This window comes from Heliconius melpomene, chromosome 17, assembly GCF_056956725.1.
Source record: "Heliconius melpomene rosina isolate 202511_hmr_F chromosome 17, ASM5695672v1, whole genome shotgun sequence".
NCBI lineage: Eukaryota > Metazoa > Arthropoda > Insecta > Lepidoptera > Nymphalidae > Heliconius > Heliconius melpomene.
This window is the reverse complement of record NC_140405.1, coordinates 14,721,821-14,741,124: the sequence shown is the minus strand read 5'-3', so window position 1 is coordinate 14,741,124 and position 19,304 is coordinate 14,721,821. Positions and strand designations below refer to the sequence as shown.

The following is a 19,304-nucleotide window of genomic DNA, read 5'->3' as shown; positions in this document are numbered from 1 at the left end:
TACGTCATTTTCAGTTACAGTTCTTTTTCCAGCTGTTATTTACTTTCACCTGTCCCGTTGTCTGTAATCAAATCTTGCAAGTTAAATTTGCGTTGCATGCACGTATAAATGGATCACAATGCAATATTATTATGACATAGAGCTGATTTGGTGATGGCGCTGGAAGGTGGCCATAGGAACTAAGTAATTAAACGACACAACCCCATCGAGTTTGAGCTCGTTGGGTTCGTCTTGACGAGTACTTTGATTCTATATCCAGTAACCAGGGTTTAATGCTGGAGCTGGAAGGGGCCATAGGAACTCCGTAACTCCGGAATTTAGGCTCGTTTGATTCGATCGAAAATCTTTGAATTGAAAATACTAAAAAGTTAAAAAGAAAAAAAAACCTTTTTTAAGAACAAGCTTTAATTATTTGTTAATAAATTGAACTAACAAGTTAAAAATAAATTAACTCCAATTATTTTTTTCATTTTGATTGATTTATTATTACTTTTAATCTATCTATCCATATTATAAATATATTATAAATTCGAAAGTAACTGTCTCTCTGTCTTTCTTTTACGCAATCAGGGCCAAACCGCTAATTTAATTGTAATAAAATACTCATATAGAGATATTTGAGGGTCTTGGGATGAACACTGTTACTTTTTTTCTCATATTTGTAATAATTTAAAATAAACATGCGATTGTTGCTTGCAAAGTTTGTTGTTTTAACAAAACTTCACCCAAAATGAGCTCGCTTAACGCATATATGGCGTGGCCCGAGTCAACCTTATGAGACAACAAGAAAAGAACAACTGTTGAGTTTCTTGCCGGCTCTTCTCAGCAGAACTGTCTTTCGAACCGGTGGTAGCTTTTTGTTCATATGTTCATTCGCGGATTCAAAAGTGCTTATAATAATTGCCTATTTGAATAAAGAATATTTTGAATTTGAATTTTAAAAGTCCGCGATGGTATATGTTTATCTCTGTACAAAAATGTATTTTCTATAATTTGATATTTGTCATTTTTAGCATTTCATCTTTCTTGATCGTTTTGCCGTGATCTTTAAGATGAGCCAGCATTGCGTACAACGTTTCAATAGAAATTTTACATATTTTGCAGTAAAGTTCTGTTATATCCAAATTTACCAAATAATCGGACATATTCTGGCCTGTAATATTTTTTTTATTGTCAGAATATTCATGCCCAAGCGAATGTAGCTTAAAATTTGCAGGATTTTTGTAAACCTCGGGACAAAACGCACACGCGTATCCAAAGTCACTCTGGTTACGTATGGGCGTGTGTTAGTATAAACGAGTATACTTGCTATATTTTCGCACTGTTCTTGTAAATTGCTTTTCTTTTGATACTCATTCGCTTTGTAGGTATCCTCGTCGTGCTTTCCTATAAAGAAATATTAAGTGAAAAAAGAAGCAGAGTATTTTAATCTGCTATCTATATCTATATCCCTTTATTCCAAAATATATATTTGGTCCGGAAGATACTCTCTAGAATCGAAAACTGTAGGTATGTAATGGTTTCACTGTATTCGAGACATTTTTTATATTAATTATAAAAAAAAACATTTAGAAAAAAATGTTACAAACATGTTTTATGAGGTATGTTTTTTTGCTTCACACTGAATCCCACAGTTAGTAGGATGGGCAGGGAACCTGGGAAACTAGTTTAACATACGCCATTCCCATTAAGACACATCCGTTATCTACTTTCCGCCGGATTCCGAAGGTATTCCGTGTTGGGTGGCGGAACTCAACTCGTTACCAGAACGAACTAAATATTAAATATTTCAATTTTCATTTCCTGGAGTAGGAATCGAACCCATAACCTGTCGTGTCTACAGCCCCTACGCCACGATAGGTCTCAGAAACACTTCACTAACAAACTTTTATGTATATGCAGGAAACAAATGTCCTATGTTATCTTGATATACCTATTTAATTTTAGACCCCAAATGAAATAAAAAAGACAAATATAAATCATAACTCTTTATTCATACAGCAAACAAATATTAATAAAAAAAAAAACAAAATTCCCACAAAAAAAATATACACTTTCTCCATGCGTTTTCCAACTACACTCTTGTATAAATAAGTGCAAACAGTGCATACCATTGAACCATTTATCATTTGAATGTATATGCATATGTGTATGAAATGTTTCTTCATAAATAAAATTTTGAACCGTAATCAAAATTCAAAATTCTTTATTTAGATTTATTATATTAACAAGACAAGATAACTAAACATTTTCACCATGCTTCGCCCGCATATGCATCTTCCATCTACACTTCTGAACAAACGCGTGCATACAGTGTTCACACTTGAACCGTTTATCGTTCATATGTATACGCATACGAGTATGCTCACGAAGTGTTGACTTTCTTCCATATGACTTCGAACATACAACACAAATAAAATCTTTTAAACCAGTGTGTTTAACCATATGTATTTTTAGCTCAATGTTTTTAAAGGCACTAAATTCACAATGTGCACACTTATAAGGCCGCAGCAGTAAATGAAATCCTTGTATATGCATTCTAAGAGATCTTTGGCTTTTATACGTTTTGTTGCATGCTTGGCAAGTATAGATCGGTTTTGGCGCATTATGAATCTTCACTTCGTGATCTTTTTTCTTGACAACGTCTGTAAATCTTTCACCACAGTAACCGCATTTATGGCGTTTACTATTAAACAAGTGGACTGAACGCTCGTGAGCACAGAACACATTTACTCACACACATTTGCTCGTGAGCTATTTTACATATTGACATGAAACTATGCTTGTTTCGTGTCTGTAACTGTGTGTCACTAAAGACCGCTTATTTATGAAACCACGACCGCATTTTGAACATGCATAATTTGTATAATGACTTAAATTCACGTGATCATTTAAAAGTTTGAAACTCTGAAATTCGTCAGAACAAACAATACACTTTAAAACTTCACTGTTAAACTTGAACGGTATTAAATAATTAGCTGTTTCAGTGTGTATTCTCTCATTGTGCACTTCACTCAAGTGCAACAAAACACTTTCAAGTGTGTCAATGTTGTCATTACAAATTTTACACTTCAGCTCGGTTATGTCTAATTTGACGATAGTATGTGGCAACACTTTCACTTGCATTACACTTTCGGTTAAGTGTTTATTTAATGTGTGAGATTTTAAATCACTTGGCCTTTCATACTCTTCTTTATAGAAATGGCAGGAATATCCGATTCTTAGAAAGCCCTTGAAAGGAGTTGCATTTGTATATTTTATTATACAATCCAAATTTTCTTGGCACTTTTGTAGACTTGGATTCTTATGTTTTTTTGGTTTTACCCCTTCGTCTAAACGTTGCTTTTCTGAAAAAAAGTTATTACATTTGAAATGAAGTATTACTTATTTTACTATTTGGTCGAGATCCCATCGCTTAAATCTGCGGGATCTGTTTTCTTAATTAAAGTAATATTAATGAATACTTAATACATGATTAGTAGAACAGATTACACTTGGGTTGCCTAGAAGAATCCTGCCGCAATCACCTTTAATAATTTTTTTTCGTAACGCGTTTTTGGAGAAAATTGCACTCATATGTTTTTTATATGAATCGCACATCATTTGAAAGAAAATCGCATAAGCATTTGGAAAATTAAGGGTTGTCAGCTTTTAGTCTGCCGCAAGTCTATGCTACTGTGGACTTGCTAGACTTGTAAACTAGACTAGACTTGCCTGGTTTAAACAGGTCACTTAATATTAATAATTTGCACCCATGTGTTTTTTAATGAATTATATCAAATTAAAGCTAATTTTTTTCTGAACACTATAACACATGGTTACCTGGAAAATACTCAGGAACTCAGGAAATCTTAAAAATGGTTTATTTTTCTCTTGTGCAGTCTATTTTGAATTACTGCATTCCAGCATGGGGTGGAGCATCGAAATGCACGATGCTTCGACTGGAGAGAGCCCAAAGATATGTTTTAAAAGTTATCACACACAAACCTAGGCGCTTTTCAACTGCAGATTTATAAAAAAATTGTAATGTACTGACTGTTCGACAATTGTTTATCTTGCACGCTATTTTACGGAAACACAAAAAAATATGTTACAACCAGAATAGTGAAAATTTGAAACGCAAAAATAATAGAGTATGTCCGTTTGAAAAAAGACGTTTGGCCTTCTCAAATAAACATTACGTTTATTTGAGCCCAACACTGTACAATAAAGTCAATGAATACCTTAAAATCTGCAGCCTAACGTTACGAAGGTGTAGAATTGTATTGTTTAATTGGCTTCTAACACTAAATTATAGAGACACTGAAAATCTTATTAAATTTCAGATGCACACATAAGCACGCAACACACACACAGACACACACGCGCGCATGCACACACGTACACACGCACACATACACACAAACACACACACACAAACCCACTTTTATATTATTTTACTTTAAGAGTTTTTTTTGTATTTCATTGTAAATTTTTACCCTGTTTCATATATTTACAATAGTTACTAAGCAACGCTAGGGTGGTGGGCGTTAACAGCCGCAACACAGTGTATCACAGTAATAACTGCTGCAAACAGGGGTTGCCATCGATTGAAATATTTTATTCCGGTCCCGTTTGACTATGAAAATAGATGATGAAATGCGTGGTCTGCCTTATGTTTTAAAGTAAAATATTATATAATAGAAGGTCAATCTTAAAATCAATATTTATTCTAATTGTTCACCCTTTAAATGATGATTTTAATAATATTAAGTACTTACAGAAAACTATTTAAAGATGAAATCATCCTTATTTTTCAAGTAAAATAATGAATCTACTAATATTTAAATATCTTATCTTATTAAATAAATGTTTACATTAATACAAAATTTAAATCGAATATTTTGAATCATCGTAATAATATTTAAGTTTTGAATGATAAAAAGTATAATTAACCCACATGCATAAGAGCTTACAAGATAAGCTTCAGGTTAATTCGATACTAAGTTATTCACACTGATACAATTATTTATAAAAGTAGGCAGTTAGTATATAAGTATGTCTAGATAAAATATAGCATACATTACTTACCGTATATTATCACATAAACACTCAATAGTTCGCATATTGCAGGGTAGGTATACAGTATGGTCGATGAGTCATGGTTAGCCTGAAGTTAGCTGTAGATGGTTGAGAGCGCAGAGTTAGCTCAGTTTAGAATAATAAGTAACTTCAGGGTGGTCACAACTTGTCGACCGTGCTGTACTCCATATAGTAGGGTAGACAGAGGAAACCTAGCACACCATATTCCATTTTCCTTATAGATATATGTATTAATAAACAAAAAACTTTATTTTAAAGTCAAAATTATAGTAATTTTAAATAGATGAGACAATCTTATGGTTTTCAGTGGACAATATCTTTATAATGAAAATAAAATAAAATAAAAAATAACTAAGTTCTAATTAAAAATAAAATAGTACTAGAAACAGCCATACTAATAGCCTTCCTTGGTATATTATACAAAATGGATGCTTTGTTTTGTGATAAAGTTTTATTTAAAACAGCTTCAACGCATTTCTGTAAGTCGTCATCTGTATAATTTATATATTTTTTGTTTAGTAGCAATTCTTCTTTGATCGGTCTATTTGAAGATTCCATTTTAATTTCTATAAACATATAGAAGTAATTTTTTAAGACTTTTTAAAAGAATTTTCTGAATTTTATAAATTGACGAAATAAAATTTTTTATATGTTTTTTACTGCACAGGCATGGTGGACAAAGAAAATGTTGAAATCGAAATTACAAAATATGGTATGTAATGTAATATAATTATGTTATTTAGCTTACAATTCATTGCAACAAGTAAGGTTGAACCTACAGCCACAGCATTCACAGTCTGATGGTGCGGTATGGGACAAGTGCGGTATATTTTCCTAGTTTCCTACTTGGCCTACTAATGTTATAAATGTGAAAGTTTGTGAGGATGGATGTTTGTTCCACTTTCACGCAAAAACTACTGACCAAATTTAGATAAAGCTTTTCAGCAACATAGCTGATACAGCACATAGCACATAGGCTATAATTTATGTATATATTGTATAAATTGGTTATTATATGGCAGTAACATTATGTGAACGAAACTACGTGTGGGTCACTAGTATACAGGGTGGAATTGTCAGCACCACTTTAAATGAAACCACAGTTTTAAATACTCTTTGAAAAAAATAATTCCCAAAAATGGAAAAGTTATTTTTTCAAACAAAATAAATAATAAAATTATCGTTTTAAAATAAAACACCATTTGTAAAGTAAAATATAACTGTCAAAGTGGCAACGTCTCGCGTATGGGTGCGTCACACGAAATACAGGTATGTATAAAAATCGTGAAATGAAAAAAAAATCCTACGTCCAAACTGTTGAGATACCTGGAATAATTTCTTTAGTTCTGGGTTTCAAATATTTTACCCTATATGCAGTTTCAGTCAAAGGAGCGCTGCCTCTTCCATCCTGTACAATAATATAATTTAATACCCTTCTTTTCTCTTCCATTGTCATCATCTTCGAAACATTCTATACTTAGATATTCGGTCTCTACGTCTGTGTTAGATTCTTCTTCTTGTTTTACTTCATCAAGAGGTTCTAGAGTAAAAATGCATTATTCTAACAAAATTAGAGACAAAAAATAAAAAAAGAATTATATTTTAGTAAGAAATATGAAAATAAGTAGCATTAATTTTATATGTCTTAGCAGTTTATTTTTCCATTTGTATCCCACATATAGAAAAAGAAATAACTTACTTCACTAAGTTAAATAAATATTTACCATATCTTAACTGAGAGAGTAAAATTTCTTTTTTTAAACTAACAGCATTCCGCAACCTTGTGATACACGCCCCACATATATGCTCAGAGTAATCACCCTTGGATGGCTGCTCCCACTGTTAATAATAATCTAAATGAATGTTGCTTTAAATTAGTAATTAATTCTATTGTAAAATTTTATAACTTATAATAATAATATAATAATAAGCTTTATTTCAATTCCATACAGTGATACGTTTATAATTATAAAAAAAATTAATCATTGATATATATTTAGATTTAATAAGTTTTGTTATTATTTAATTTATAGATTGTTATATTTCATGTCATTTTAAATTATTAATTATTTTAATTGTTTGTTAATTGTATGGACCCCCCTCGGGTAAAAGCCTCCCCCAAGGAATGCCACGACTCTCTATCCTTAGCTGTGTCCAGCCAACTTCCGCCCGCCATCGCTACTATTTCGTCTACCCATCTGGTTTTTGGTCGACCTCTTGCTCTGGAACCTCTTGGCCCTGACCACCTTACTGACCTTAGGGTCCATTTGTCATCTTGGTATCGAGCTAAGTGGCCCGCCCACTTCCATTTTGCCTTCAGCGAAAAACTCAAGGCATCGCATACTTTTGTCTTTTTTCGGATGTCAACGTTTTTAACTTTGTCTTTTAATTTTAAACCTAGGCAACTTCTCTCCATTCTTCTCTGGGTAGTCTGAATTTTATTCCTGGTTTTGAGATCATATGTCCAAGTTTGACACCCATAGGTGAGGCATGGTAATATTGCTGTATCCATCACTATTTTCTTGGTCGACAGAGGAAGTTGAGATTTGAGTATTTCTTTATGGTTCCAGAACTTATTCCAGGTAATTGCTACTCGTCAGTTTATTTCTTGACTGTTTCTTTCTTTACTCAAAGACATCTGTTTACCTAGGTATACATCGTTTTTTACAAACTCGAGAGGAGTAGTATTTACTAAGATGGGGGTTTCACTGCGGTTCGTCATAACTTTTGTTTTTTCCAGGTTCATGTCTAATCCAACTTTCATGCTGGCCTGGTTTAAGTCGTTAACCATTTTATTTAATTGACAAGGGGTTTCTGAGAATAAAATTATGTCGTCAGCAAATCTAAGATGACTTAAGAAGTGCCCGTTCATATTAATGCCTTGATTAAGCCATTGTAATTTTCCCATTACGAGTTGCAAAACTGCTATAAACAGTTTTGGGGAAATTGGATCTCCTTGCCGGACTCCTCTCTTTATGTTAATTGCTTCTCCCACTCTATCTAGTCTAACTCTACTTGTGGTGTTATTGTAAATGTATTTTAGAATATTAATATATTTTTCTTTTATTTTAAGTGCTTTCAGCGACTCCCAGATGCTTTCGTGTGAAATTGAGTCGAAAGCTTTTTTGTAGTCTATGAAAGCTATGTATAATGATTTGTTAAATTCTAAATGTTTTTCTATCACCTGGTCTACCACTTGGATATGATCAATCGTGCTGAAACCACTTCTAAATCCAGCTTGCTCGATAGGTTGGTGTGCATCGATGACTGGGGCTATTCTTTCAAGAAGACAGGAGGCAAATAATTTGTAAAAACAAGACATGAGGCTTATGGGACGGTAATTGCCTATGTCAGCTGGGTCACCTTTTTTGTATAGTAGAATAATTTCAGATTCTACCCAATGGTGCGGCACAGCTTCTTCATCAAGTATTTTATTCCACAGGATAGTGATTGGTGTCAATAGCAAAGACTTTGCGACCTTGATGCATTCGTTTGTAACCCCGTCTGGTCCTGGGCTTTTCTCCGGTTTAAGTCTCATTAGTTGCGTCAGGATTTCTTTTTCTGTAAACTGCTGTATTGGAGAGGTGTCTGTACAACAGTAAGTAGCCACGTTTTGCATCGGTGTGTCTGGTTGTCTATATAGGTTAGTGTAGTAATCGGTAGCAGCGTTTATAATTTCTGTGCGAGACTTACATTTTTTATGACCATTCTGGAGAGAAGGGACCCAAGTTTTGGATTGGTTTAATTCCTTATAAGCTTTTTTAGCCGACCTGGAATTATCGAGGTGTCGTTGTATAGTTGTTGCTCTGTAAGCAGCGTAGCATCTTTTTATTTCTTTGTCAGTAAGTTTATATAGAGTTTTTAATTTTTGTTTATCACTCTTATTTAAATTAGGCTTATTTTGTAGTATACTTCTTTCTTTCATGTAATTCATCAGTCATTTTGTTCTTTTGTGTGCTTTTAATGTTTTTAAGGCTTAATTTGACATAATAATTGATTTGCTGGTAGTACTCCTCCACATTATAGCTATGTTGAGTCTCTATAAGTTCTGGTATAAATGTATTAAGGTTTGTAAGGTACATTTCCTGCTCATCTGGTCATTTTATAACTTACTAATAAATAAAAGGTTCATTTATGAGTGAAATAATTTAAGAGTGGCAGAACTTAAGGGGGTCACCCCATGTGATGGGCTCGTTTTTTTTTCATAAAAAGATACCGCAGGTAGAAGAAGCAGCCGTGTGGAGCGCTGAGTTTTCAGTCGTTGGTGAGTATGGTCGGTTTTATGTCTACCACCATTTTATACAAAAACACTTTCATACAAGTTTCTACAGGCTTAAAGAGATATTTCTATAATTATTAAATATTTTACTGAAGTTATTTTAGTCTTGGTTCAACTTCGAAGAGTGCAACAACAAAAAAATATTTCTTTTCAAAATGAGTGGTCGGACAGGACGTACGAGTGAAAATGTTCATCCTCGTCGTAGTATAAATAGACATTTTTGTGGAAACCGTCTTACCACCCAAAATAAAACGAAATTTAATTTATTTCAGCTTCGGCGAAAAATCTCCAAAATAGTATGAACATGGAAGCGAGATTCTGATTCTAATTTCTGAAAAGGTACCTAATATGCAAAACTTGTAAGGGATTGTCTATTTTCCAATCAAGTTTTCGAGGCTTAGGTTTCAAAATTATATTATCGTGTGAGTGTGAAAACCAGTCAGTCAATCATCATTATTAAAGGTATTGAAGGTATTTTAAAAGTAATGTCGGTTATGGAATGCCCTATTGGCCACGAACCCCTTACTTATGTTGAGAAACGTGATGCCAGTGTGATGCCAGCCAGGATTGACTCAAGAGTTGAACAATCTGCTTTGAAAGAGTTTCAAGATAAAAAGAAGGAATACTCTATGGACCAGGCATCGCCGATTGAGGGAAAGTTCAATATTCTCATAGCTAAGCGGACTTGAAGTTTAAAATTTAAACGCGTTTGTGCGCCGTAAAGACCGGCTTAACCTAATGACTTGAAGTTTGTAGGGTTGGATGTATCGAGGATGGGGCATGTTGTTACATGTAGTGAAACATGTAAATCCATGGAATTAACTATCGACGATGAAAAACTCCCAAAATTCTTCTATTTTAATTTTAAATTTTTAATTTTAATTCTATTTTCTTATAGCAAAAAACAAAAAAATATTATTTTTATTTTTTTTCAAATAACTACCAAAAATCCAATTTTTGGTATATTCATTTGATGACAGTTCCTTCAGCATTAAGGCTCACAGATTAAAACGCGGTTTACTTCGTTTGTTTCTGATAAGCCAATCAGCCGGAATCATGGAGGAAGTGCGAGCCCATTTTTTCGAGGCGGAGTTTTGTAACTCATGCTCTACATCATATTGCTATCTACAAATTTATATTGATACTCTCAAAATACGTTAATAAATGATAATAAACTTAACAAAGCTTTATCTATTTACTGATAGGAAAAAAAGAATCCAACAAAATGCCTAAAAAACAGGCCGTCACATGGGATGAGCCCCTTAATGACCGCCTTTTCTAATTACCAGAGGAAGGAAATAAAAATATTTAATATTTCACTCCCCCAATCAAAACTCAAAATCATCACATTTACAGTTACACCCTTGCGCTGTTCGGCCTCATCGGCCTCATTACATAATGTTCCAAGTACACGGTAGAAAGTGAAGAATGGTTCAAGTTCTCTCTGTCTACCCTGCTAAGTTAATTCTAATATTACACCTTAGCATCATTACAATTAACTTAGCAGGGTAAACAGAGAGAACTTGAACCATTCTCATATACTCGTATATGACGCCGCGCTGCTATGTATTAGTTTTAATTATAATTTCGCAATTATTACATTTCGATTTTATTTGTTTTATGTAATGGATTATATTAGAAGAATATTTAAAATGGAGCGGGTAACCCCGAATAGGGTAGTAGGTGTGGCCACGAGTAATAGCAGAAAATGTTTAGTACGCGCGAACGGCAAACTTTAGGTACTTTTTCTAATACAAAGAATTTCCTTTATTTTACTTTTACTTCTTTTATTTGTTCATTTCAATAACTCAGATATTTATTCTAATAATAAATCACCACTTATTATTATTTTTTAACTTATTTTAATTATTTACGCTTATATTTTCTTACTAATTTTATTAAAATATATTTAATAAATGTTCGTATAGTTCAAGCGGGCGTAGCCGCGTCCGGGTCCGCTAGTATATATATATAAAAAAAAAAAACAAATATATATACAGTGTAGCTTGCGTCTATACCACTGACCGAGATATAAGTGGACGCAAGCTACGCTGATGGTAGAAATATGAAATCTGGACAGATGTTTATTTTCATAATGTGAACACCCACTAACAAGGGATTTTGAAAAATTTTAACATTAAAGGCATGAAATACGGTTTAAAAATTTGTATGGGAAAATCTTTAAGTCACCACCGATTTTTATAAAATTTGAAGTTAGGCTCTTAAAAATATTTCATTGAACACGTGTTTCGTAGTTTATTAGAATTCATCCCCTAAACTGGAAATATTTTCATAAATATTTGTCGTTCAATCTTCTGATTTCACCGTACAGTAACATATTAACAGTTAAACATATTTTGTTTCAAAAGCTAACTAAATAACTAAAACTAAAATGACATTTAACTTACGTCAAAAACAAAACAGTTATTAAGCATTTGTCCATATATCTCGGTTTTAACGCCTGCATTGTAAGCTAACCACACATTTTTCAAACCCACTATTTCCAAACAACATTTACATCTTTCTATATATTCAATGTTAGAATTTATTGCCATTATTTAATCCAGAAATAGCTTATTGCTGTTCTTCATTTATGGCGTATTTATAAATAGCTATTTTGAATATTAATAGACTTTCAAGTTTCAGTGTTAGTTTGACATGGCATTGACAATTTGGAAAGTACACACTAGGGATGTCTAGAAAATGTATATTAAACTTTAAAAAAAAAAAGAAAACAATGTATCGATGGATGGAATAGGTAAATATTTAACAAAGTATATGCGATGATATATTCTTTTAAATTAAAAAATACGTGTATTTTATTTGTTTAAAAAAAAATTATTAAGGTTTATGTTAGCCCAAGATTTATTTTAGCAAAGCTGAAATTTGGGATCTGAGTCTATGTAATTAATTTATTATTTATAAGTTAAGAATATTTTATAAATGAAAAGAAACAAAGCTTTAAGAAACTTTTAGGCAGAAATTAAACAGTAGTATTTATAGTAATATCTATATTTTTTTTACATTTATTTACAATTCTTTCTTTAAGAAAGTCTAAAATATTAAAGTATAAAAAAATTAACATGAAGTATCCTTGGTTCTGCTTATCTAGCGCATGTGCAAGGTAGAACTAAACACTCTTTTATCCTTTCAATTGCAAGACATTGCATGATGAGTGAAAGTACCTAACGCCGCGCTTTCCTTATATGTTAGGAAATTGATAATATTTCAACCTAATCATTGCTCGATTGGAACTTGAATTGTATTCACCTCCATTGCATGGGCTCCACACTGGCATAGTGCTACAATACACTTTTTTATATATATATAATACTCTCCTTTAAATATATCTACATCAATCAATAATTTCTTCTTCATGAGTCTGGCAATGCTTTTTCAAGCTAACCATCCTAGTAAACCCTAGCCCACATAAGCCACACACAAAATTCTTCTCTCCCGTATGCCTCACCATGTGGTTCTTCAATTCATACTTCATTAAGAAACACTTCTCACAATATTTACACTTATATTTCTTCTCAGAACCATGCCTTCTTTTCATATGCGCTAAAAAATATGGCTTCCATGTATAACTGTTTCCACAATATTCACAAGTCATGTATTTAACTTTATCTTTATGTTTCTCTGTCACATGTATATGCCTTTGGAAAATACCTAGGAATTTGTCCGGACAGTACAAACATTTGACTGTGTTTTCTTGTATATGCACTAAACTTACATGTTTTGAGCGATATTTTTCTAATTTGAACACTTTATCACAATATTCACAAGGATAATTACCAATTTTGTGTACACTCAAGTGTTTGTCCAATCGACTTGCTGAAAGAAAGGTGTCGCCACATTCATAACAAATGTAATTACTATAATGATTATTCATATGACTGTCTAAATGTCCGAAATTATGAAAACCCTGCCCACACAAAAAGCATTTTAAATTAGCACTTAGACCGTAAGGTATGATTTTAGTATACGCCATATCAAACTCCAAATAATGTATTTCTGCCAAATGAACAAACAAATTATTCCAATCTGGCAACATTGTTAGACATATTTTACAATGTATATCTTGGACATCCATTTTTATAACTTCATTGAGCCATTGGGGCCTCATATATAATTCTATTTTAGTCCATTCGTGTTCGTGTTTGGTTCTAGTGTGTTCTCTAAGTTCGTCAGTGTCTTCAAAGCAGGGGCCTTCAGTAGAACAGTAGAAACAATAATATCTTGTCGTTTTGGTTTTGAACGGCACGGCTGTTGTGTGTGTTAGGAGGACTTTGATTTCTTCTATTAATTTGTAATGCTTATTGGTTGAGTCGTCGCCTGAAAAACAAACAATATTAAAAATGATTTACATTTTATAAAACATTAATGAAAATTAGAAACAAAATAATTTATTCAAATAAATAATAAAGATAAGCACGAAAACACCAAAAAATACTAAAAACTAGTGTCCGACCGAAACAAGGTTTTCAGCCGAAACCGAACCTTCGGCTTTGAGTTTAGGTTCGGCCGAAGCCGATACTTTTTAATGTACAATATAATTAAGGACAAAATGAAACTGTCATATATACATATAAGCTATACAAAATATAATAAAGGATAATATAAAATAAGAATATTTTTCAATGTGTATTGGTCCTTTTGTTTTCTTTTTTCAATTAATAAATAGCTAAAAGTATTTGTGTCAAACAAATGCTTATTGCCAATCTGGTAAATCTGTCAATTTTCTAGGATTCAACATTCATTCACATTAGTATTTTACGAAATTGGCTTCAAGCTATCATGCCAAAATGACTGTTCCACAATTTTATTCCTTTACATTTTACATAGGATAACTTAAACCAAATAAATATGTTAAATACCTTTTGTCCTCTTTCATTTGATACAAAATAAGTGATACTTCAACTATTCATTCTAAGATATTACGTAGTAAAATGGAATCATCTTCACGTTGTATCCCGCACACAGCAGGTGTAGGGTAGGCAGAGGGAACCTAGTGTTAAGACACTCCGTTCCAGATTTTCCGCCGAATTCTGGGGGCATTGCGTATTTAGTAGCGGAACTCAACGCCGCGCTTTGCCTCAATACCAGAGCGAAGAAATGAAAACATACATTTTAATAAATATTTATTAATATTCAAATGGGGATCGAACTCACAACCAGTCGATTTTACAGTCACACCTTGTGACTGCGCCACGACTGGCCTCAATATGACATAGTAAATCTCAATTTAATAAAATTCTTGTCTGTTCCATCTATTTTTGAAATATTATAATTAAAATTTTAATGTTGTAGGTTTAGAAATCTTGATAGGAACGTATAACGTAAGTCTTATTGGTGAAAACATTTAGATGGTCTGCAATTGACGCAGATTTGAGTCTAACTACGTTCGAATATTTATATTTCGTCGTTATCGTCTTATAACGGTAATATAATAACATAAAATTTTAATTTAAATAATAAATATTAATCTCGGCTAGGCTCGGCTATAAATCTAGGCTCTCAAATTAATATCTGAATTTGAAATAACTTTTGTTAAAAAACTTAAAAAGACAAGAATTATACCATGCTCTTATCCCTATCACCTCCGATACTATAGAGACTATAATATAAAAAAAATGGTTTTGTCAATTACAAAAAAAAATCAAATTTAAAGTATTTTTGGGACGTGGATACTCAACTTTGAAAATTTTTCCACACAAATTTACATGCATTTGTTATAAATAATTTTATTTTTATCATTTGAAATTCATAAACAGACTTTTATAACTCGTGAACTACAATAGTTAGCAGAGTAACGTCTAACAAGTACTTCGGTCGGTCACTACTAAAAACAGAATACCTGTTACTATTTTAATTATTTTATTTTATCGACAGCTTACCATCGGCATCACTAAGCGAGTTAACTTTAACCGTCAAAGTTTTCTTCGGTACGCCATACTTGTTAGCCGCGTATGTGCAACTCATTTCACCGTTTCTCACCACTCTTATCGCTTCTGCTAAGTCTTCTTTAGTATATTGTTTATAGAATTTAGTTAATTCATGTTTTTTTTTCTTTTTAGGCCATTTTCGTAAAGGGCTGGGAGGCCCTGAACTCGAGGCCCCTGGTGTTGAGGGACCTGAACTTATATTAGCCAATTCTGTTATAATTTTTAGTTGAGGTTGTTCTGTAAATATAAATTTTCGTTTATTAAGATGAGATAAATGGGACGTAATTTAAATATTTTTTTTTGTAACATAATAAACCCAAGAACATCATCACGATTGAGGTTGAATGTGATGAAAGTCTTAATACACCCAGTATCTTTCATTCTCAAACAAAAGTACAAAAGATATATCAACATATTATTTATCTATTTGCTACCAAGGCTCATTGTGACTGAGTCTAATTGCAAACATATTAAATGTTAATTTAATATTTCCTGAATGAATTATTTTCATTTATCAGCTTCGAAAAGACAGTGAACGGCGTTCAGTAGGTACCATTACTTTCAAAGCAATATCTCAAACTCAGGAAAGAGATATTTACTGACACTAGGTCTCTAACGCTGCCCTGCCCTGCTTAGCGTCTCATAATGTGCGAAGCTAAGAAAAATAACCCAGTAATGTAATATTACCTTCAGGTATTTCTTCAAAATCCAAATATTCAACATGCTCATATTCCTCTTTAATTGGAACATATTTTACTAGTGTTGTTGATGATGTTATATCCGACTCAGTGTCTATTTCTTCTTTTATATCGATTCCTATAAAAAAATCCCAAAAAATTATAACTTGCTAGGACCTATGGTTCTCAATAAATTTTCCTTAACTGTAATATTTCCATGCATAAACAGACAAATGAAAATGTTATATTTTTCAAAAGTGGTTATAAGATTTTTTCATTCACAAGTAGTCCCAACATTGTTTTGCTATCAGCATTTATTAAAAGTAGATACTTCGCGAAAAAAAATCTGTTTTTTTTTCCTATATTCAAAAATGACTGAGATATTAAACATTAAAGTACAGCCTCCGCGGCTGAATTTGGGTAAGCGCGTGACGTCATACTGCGTCTTGCCAGTGTCGACATTCGTACTTCGGCTTTGTAGTTCTCGCGATTTTGCTATAAACTCAATTGTTTTCTATAGAAAATAAATAAAATAGCAAACAAATAATTTAAAAAACACTCCATATCACTGTCCTGTTCGTTTTATTATAGCGCTCCGAGCGTGCCAGAAATGTTAGAGCACAAAATCACTTCGCCAGTGTCACCCATATCACCCGTAAATGTACATATGACGCAGCAGCGACTGGGTGAAGGATCGCAAAGTTAAAAAAAAGCGGTGAAATTTTACAACATTGTAACATTGACCCGAATCCTAACTCCTAATGACTATTATTTGGCAGTATTGGGTAGATGCATTAAATGCAGTAACTGTTATGGTAAAATTTAGACTTGTCAGTGTCTTTGACTCATTGTTGAGTATTGGACACAACACCACACACTAAGTAGGTATCTTTGACAAACTTTGCTTTTTCAGTCAGATGCTGGTCTGCCATCATATGATCATATACTGTTTTTGTAAGTGTGTAACTAACTGTCTTTGTTATTTAAAATTAGTCTCAGTTAAACTACCTTTCAAGCTCTTACATTGTATAAAAAAATATTGCAAATATAATTTTTAGGGTTCTGTACTTTTTAAAGAAAAAAAGAACCTTTATAAGATCATTCTATTGTCCGTCTGTCTGTCCGTCCATGTGCCTGTCTGTCAAGACTCTTTATCCCATGAATGCTTCAAGATATCGGGTTGAAATTCAAACCATATACTCAGATGTACGGCCCCATTATTTTCTGATAAGAAACCTACTTCTGTATTTACTTAGAAAAAAGATATGGCCGAATCAAAATTAATAGGGTACTTCTGGTTAACCTAGAATTATCAAATTAGGCAGCCAGCATCTAAAAGTAGTACTTGTTCAGGAAAAAATCTGAAAATTATACATTTGCTGTTAAATTTTTTATTAGTATAGTAGGAAATAACCTAGAATTATGAATGATTATTGGCAGCTAGTGTCTACAGGTATAGTATAGTATATTATAGTGTAACCATACATTTGTAGTTAAATCCTAAAAAATAATAGCCCTAAAAGGAGGGGAAATTTGGTATTAAAGCCACTAGTTCAAGGGATGTATGAGATCCCGCAAGCACAACCCTCTGTGGGTGAGCAGCCCAACTCGCACTTGACCGGTCCTTTACAATGAATATAATTCCTTTAAATTTGAAGCTCATCATACCATTTAATAGAATATCTTCAATAGCCAATATGTTTCTTTTAAAATCAAGTGCTTCTCTTAATTTCAATATACACATCTCACAAATATGTTCTGGCTCATCAGATGGTACCCACTGAAAAATATATATATTTTTTTATAATTTACAGAAAATTCTAATCTAATCATTAAAATCTTATAATAAAACTTATTCTATGAATATATCCAATGGCAATATCCTTATGACTCTTAAGAGGAATTAAATTCTTTTTGTCACTGTTTTACACTTAATGAAAAATAAAATATAGAGTATTTTTTTTTATGGAAAAAGGACATGGCAAACAAGCGTTTGGGTCACCTCGCCGCCCACGACCCCGTGCAACACCAGAGGAGCTACAGGTGCGATGCCGGTCTTAGAAGTGGAGATAGACGCGCTTTTCGAAGGTACCCATATTGTACCGACCTGGAAACACTGCCGCGGATAGGCCATTCCACAGTTCGGTGGCGCGTGGAAGGAAAATTCTACGAAACCGCACAGTAGTGGAGTGCCACGTATCCAAATGGTGTGGATGATATTTAAGTTTGTGACGTACTGTGCGGTTAGAAAATTCAGCGGCAGGTAACAGGTCAAACAATTCTTCAGAAAACTCACCAATGTGATAAATGCGATAGAGAACGCTCAAAGTATATATAAGGTTATATGGAGTCATCACAGTGAATTACACACACATCATAACAAATTTGAATTTAATTATACAACTTTTTAGCAGACTATTTTAGGTAAAGTAAATTTTATTTACTTATCTAAGACAACGTTTTATTTAAATAATAAATCTATGTATAACGTATAATGGAGTGTCTTAACACAAGTTAGTTAAGCTTCCTCTTCCTATCTTGCTATGCGATACAAAGCGTAAAGCTGTATAATAAATTAATAAACAACATACCGGTAAAGCAAAACACTCAACAACCATATTTCCGTATATTTCGTCACCGCCATCACCCTCGTATACTTCCCACAAGCTTTTCAATTCTATATAATTTAAACAACATTTACATCTGCACAAATATTCAGAAATCATTATATTATTGTCCTCGTTCATTTTAAACTTTATTTACAAACAAACCTAGTAGGTTTAAAACCTATTTTTAAAGGAATAACGGCGTGGAAACTAGCCTTTTGCAAATTCACTTTTGACATATTGATAGTGATGTACTTAATTATGGTTGTTGTTGTATAAATAATCGATATTACAAGTGTTAAATTTTAAAATTTCAGAATTCTATTATGCAATCTATATTTTATTTAAAAACTATAGTATTCTTTTTTATCATAATAAAAAAAATCTTACTTACAAAAATAGTTAATTTTATAACATACGGTATTCTATGATACCGATATAACTGGAGTGAATTAAATTTGCGAGGTTAATAGACACAAATCGGGGATCAGGCAATCAGCTTTCAAGCTTTCTTATCTACATTGATATTCGTCCTAGTAATGGAGAATAATCACTAATTTTAAATTCTAGCTCATCGTATTGTCTTTTAAAAACAAAAAATACTTGTGAAAGAATTATTTTGATACGTCTATTAGTTTTTGAGATATTGTCCTTTAAAGTAAGCGCGCGACGCGAGATTCCGTCGGGCCGTAACCGACTCGCGTGACGTCAC

General features: G+C 32.6%; 2 protein-coding genes across 5 annotated transcripts; both read right to left on the bottom strand.

Moving 5' to 3' along the window:
• Nucleotides 1–1,975: 1,975 nt before the first annotated feature.
• Nucleotides 1,976–12,045, bottom strand: LOC146530528 (uncharacterized). Of its 3 annotated transcripts, XR_014878884.1 has the most exons (5): nucleotides 11,770–12,045; nucleotides 6,807–6,921; nucleotides 6,515–6,622; nucleotides 3,823–3,941; nucleotides 3,214–3,347 (listed from the first exon to the last, which is right to left on the bottom strand). XR_014878884.1 is itself a non-coding variant. In XM_085199955.1 (4 exons), the coding sequence occupies exons 1-4, from the start codon at nucleotides 11,914–11,916 to the stop codon at nucleotides 2,755–2,757; spliced, it is 963 nt and encodes a 320-aa protein (XP_085056081.1). In that variant the 5' UTR covers nucleotides 11,917–12,042; the 3' UTR covers nucleotides 1,976–2,754. The 3 variants fall into 3 exon arrangements, 2 of the variants coding, with proteins under 2 accessions (XP_085056081.1, XP_085056082.1); XM_085199955.1 differs by lacking the exon at nucleotides 3,823–3,941 and having other exon boundaries at nucleotides 1,976–3,347; nucleotides 11,770–12,042; XM_085199956.1 differs by lacking the exons at nucleotides 3,823–3,941; nucleotides 6,515–6,622 and having other exon boundaries at nucleotides 1,976–3,347; nucleotides 11,770–12,042.
• Nucleotides 12,046–12,357: 312 nt separating this feature from the next.
• Nucleotides 12,358–18,860, bottom strand: LOC146530527 (zinc finger protein 711-like). Of its 2 annotated transcripts, none has more exons than XM_085199938.1 (5): nucleotides 18,578–18,860; nucleotides 17,655–17,766; nucleotides 15,997–16,125; nucleotides 15,262–15,546; nucleotides 12,358–13,699 (listed from the first exon to the last, which is right to left on the bottom strand). In XM_085199938.1, the coding sequence occupies exons 1-5, from the start codon at nucleotides 18,731–18,733 to the stop codon at nucleotides 12,717–12,719; spliced, it is 1,665 nt and encodes a 554-aa protein (XP_085056064.1). In that variant the 5' UTR covers nucleotides 18,734–18,860; the 3' UTR covers nucleotides 12,358–12,716. The 2 variants fall into 2 exon arrangements, with proteins under 2 accessions (XP_085056064.1, XP_085056065.1); XM_085199939.1 differs by lacking the exon at nucleotides 18,578–18,860 and adding an exon at nucleotides 18,283–18,543.
• Nucleotides 18,861–19,304: the final 444 nt, after the last annotated feature.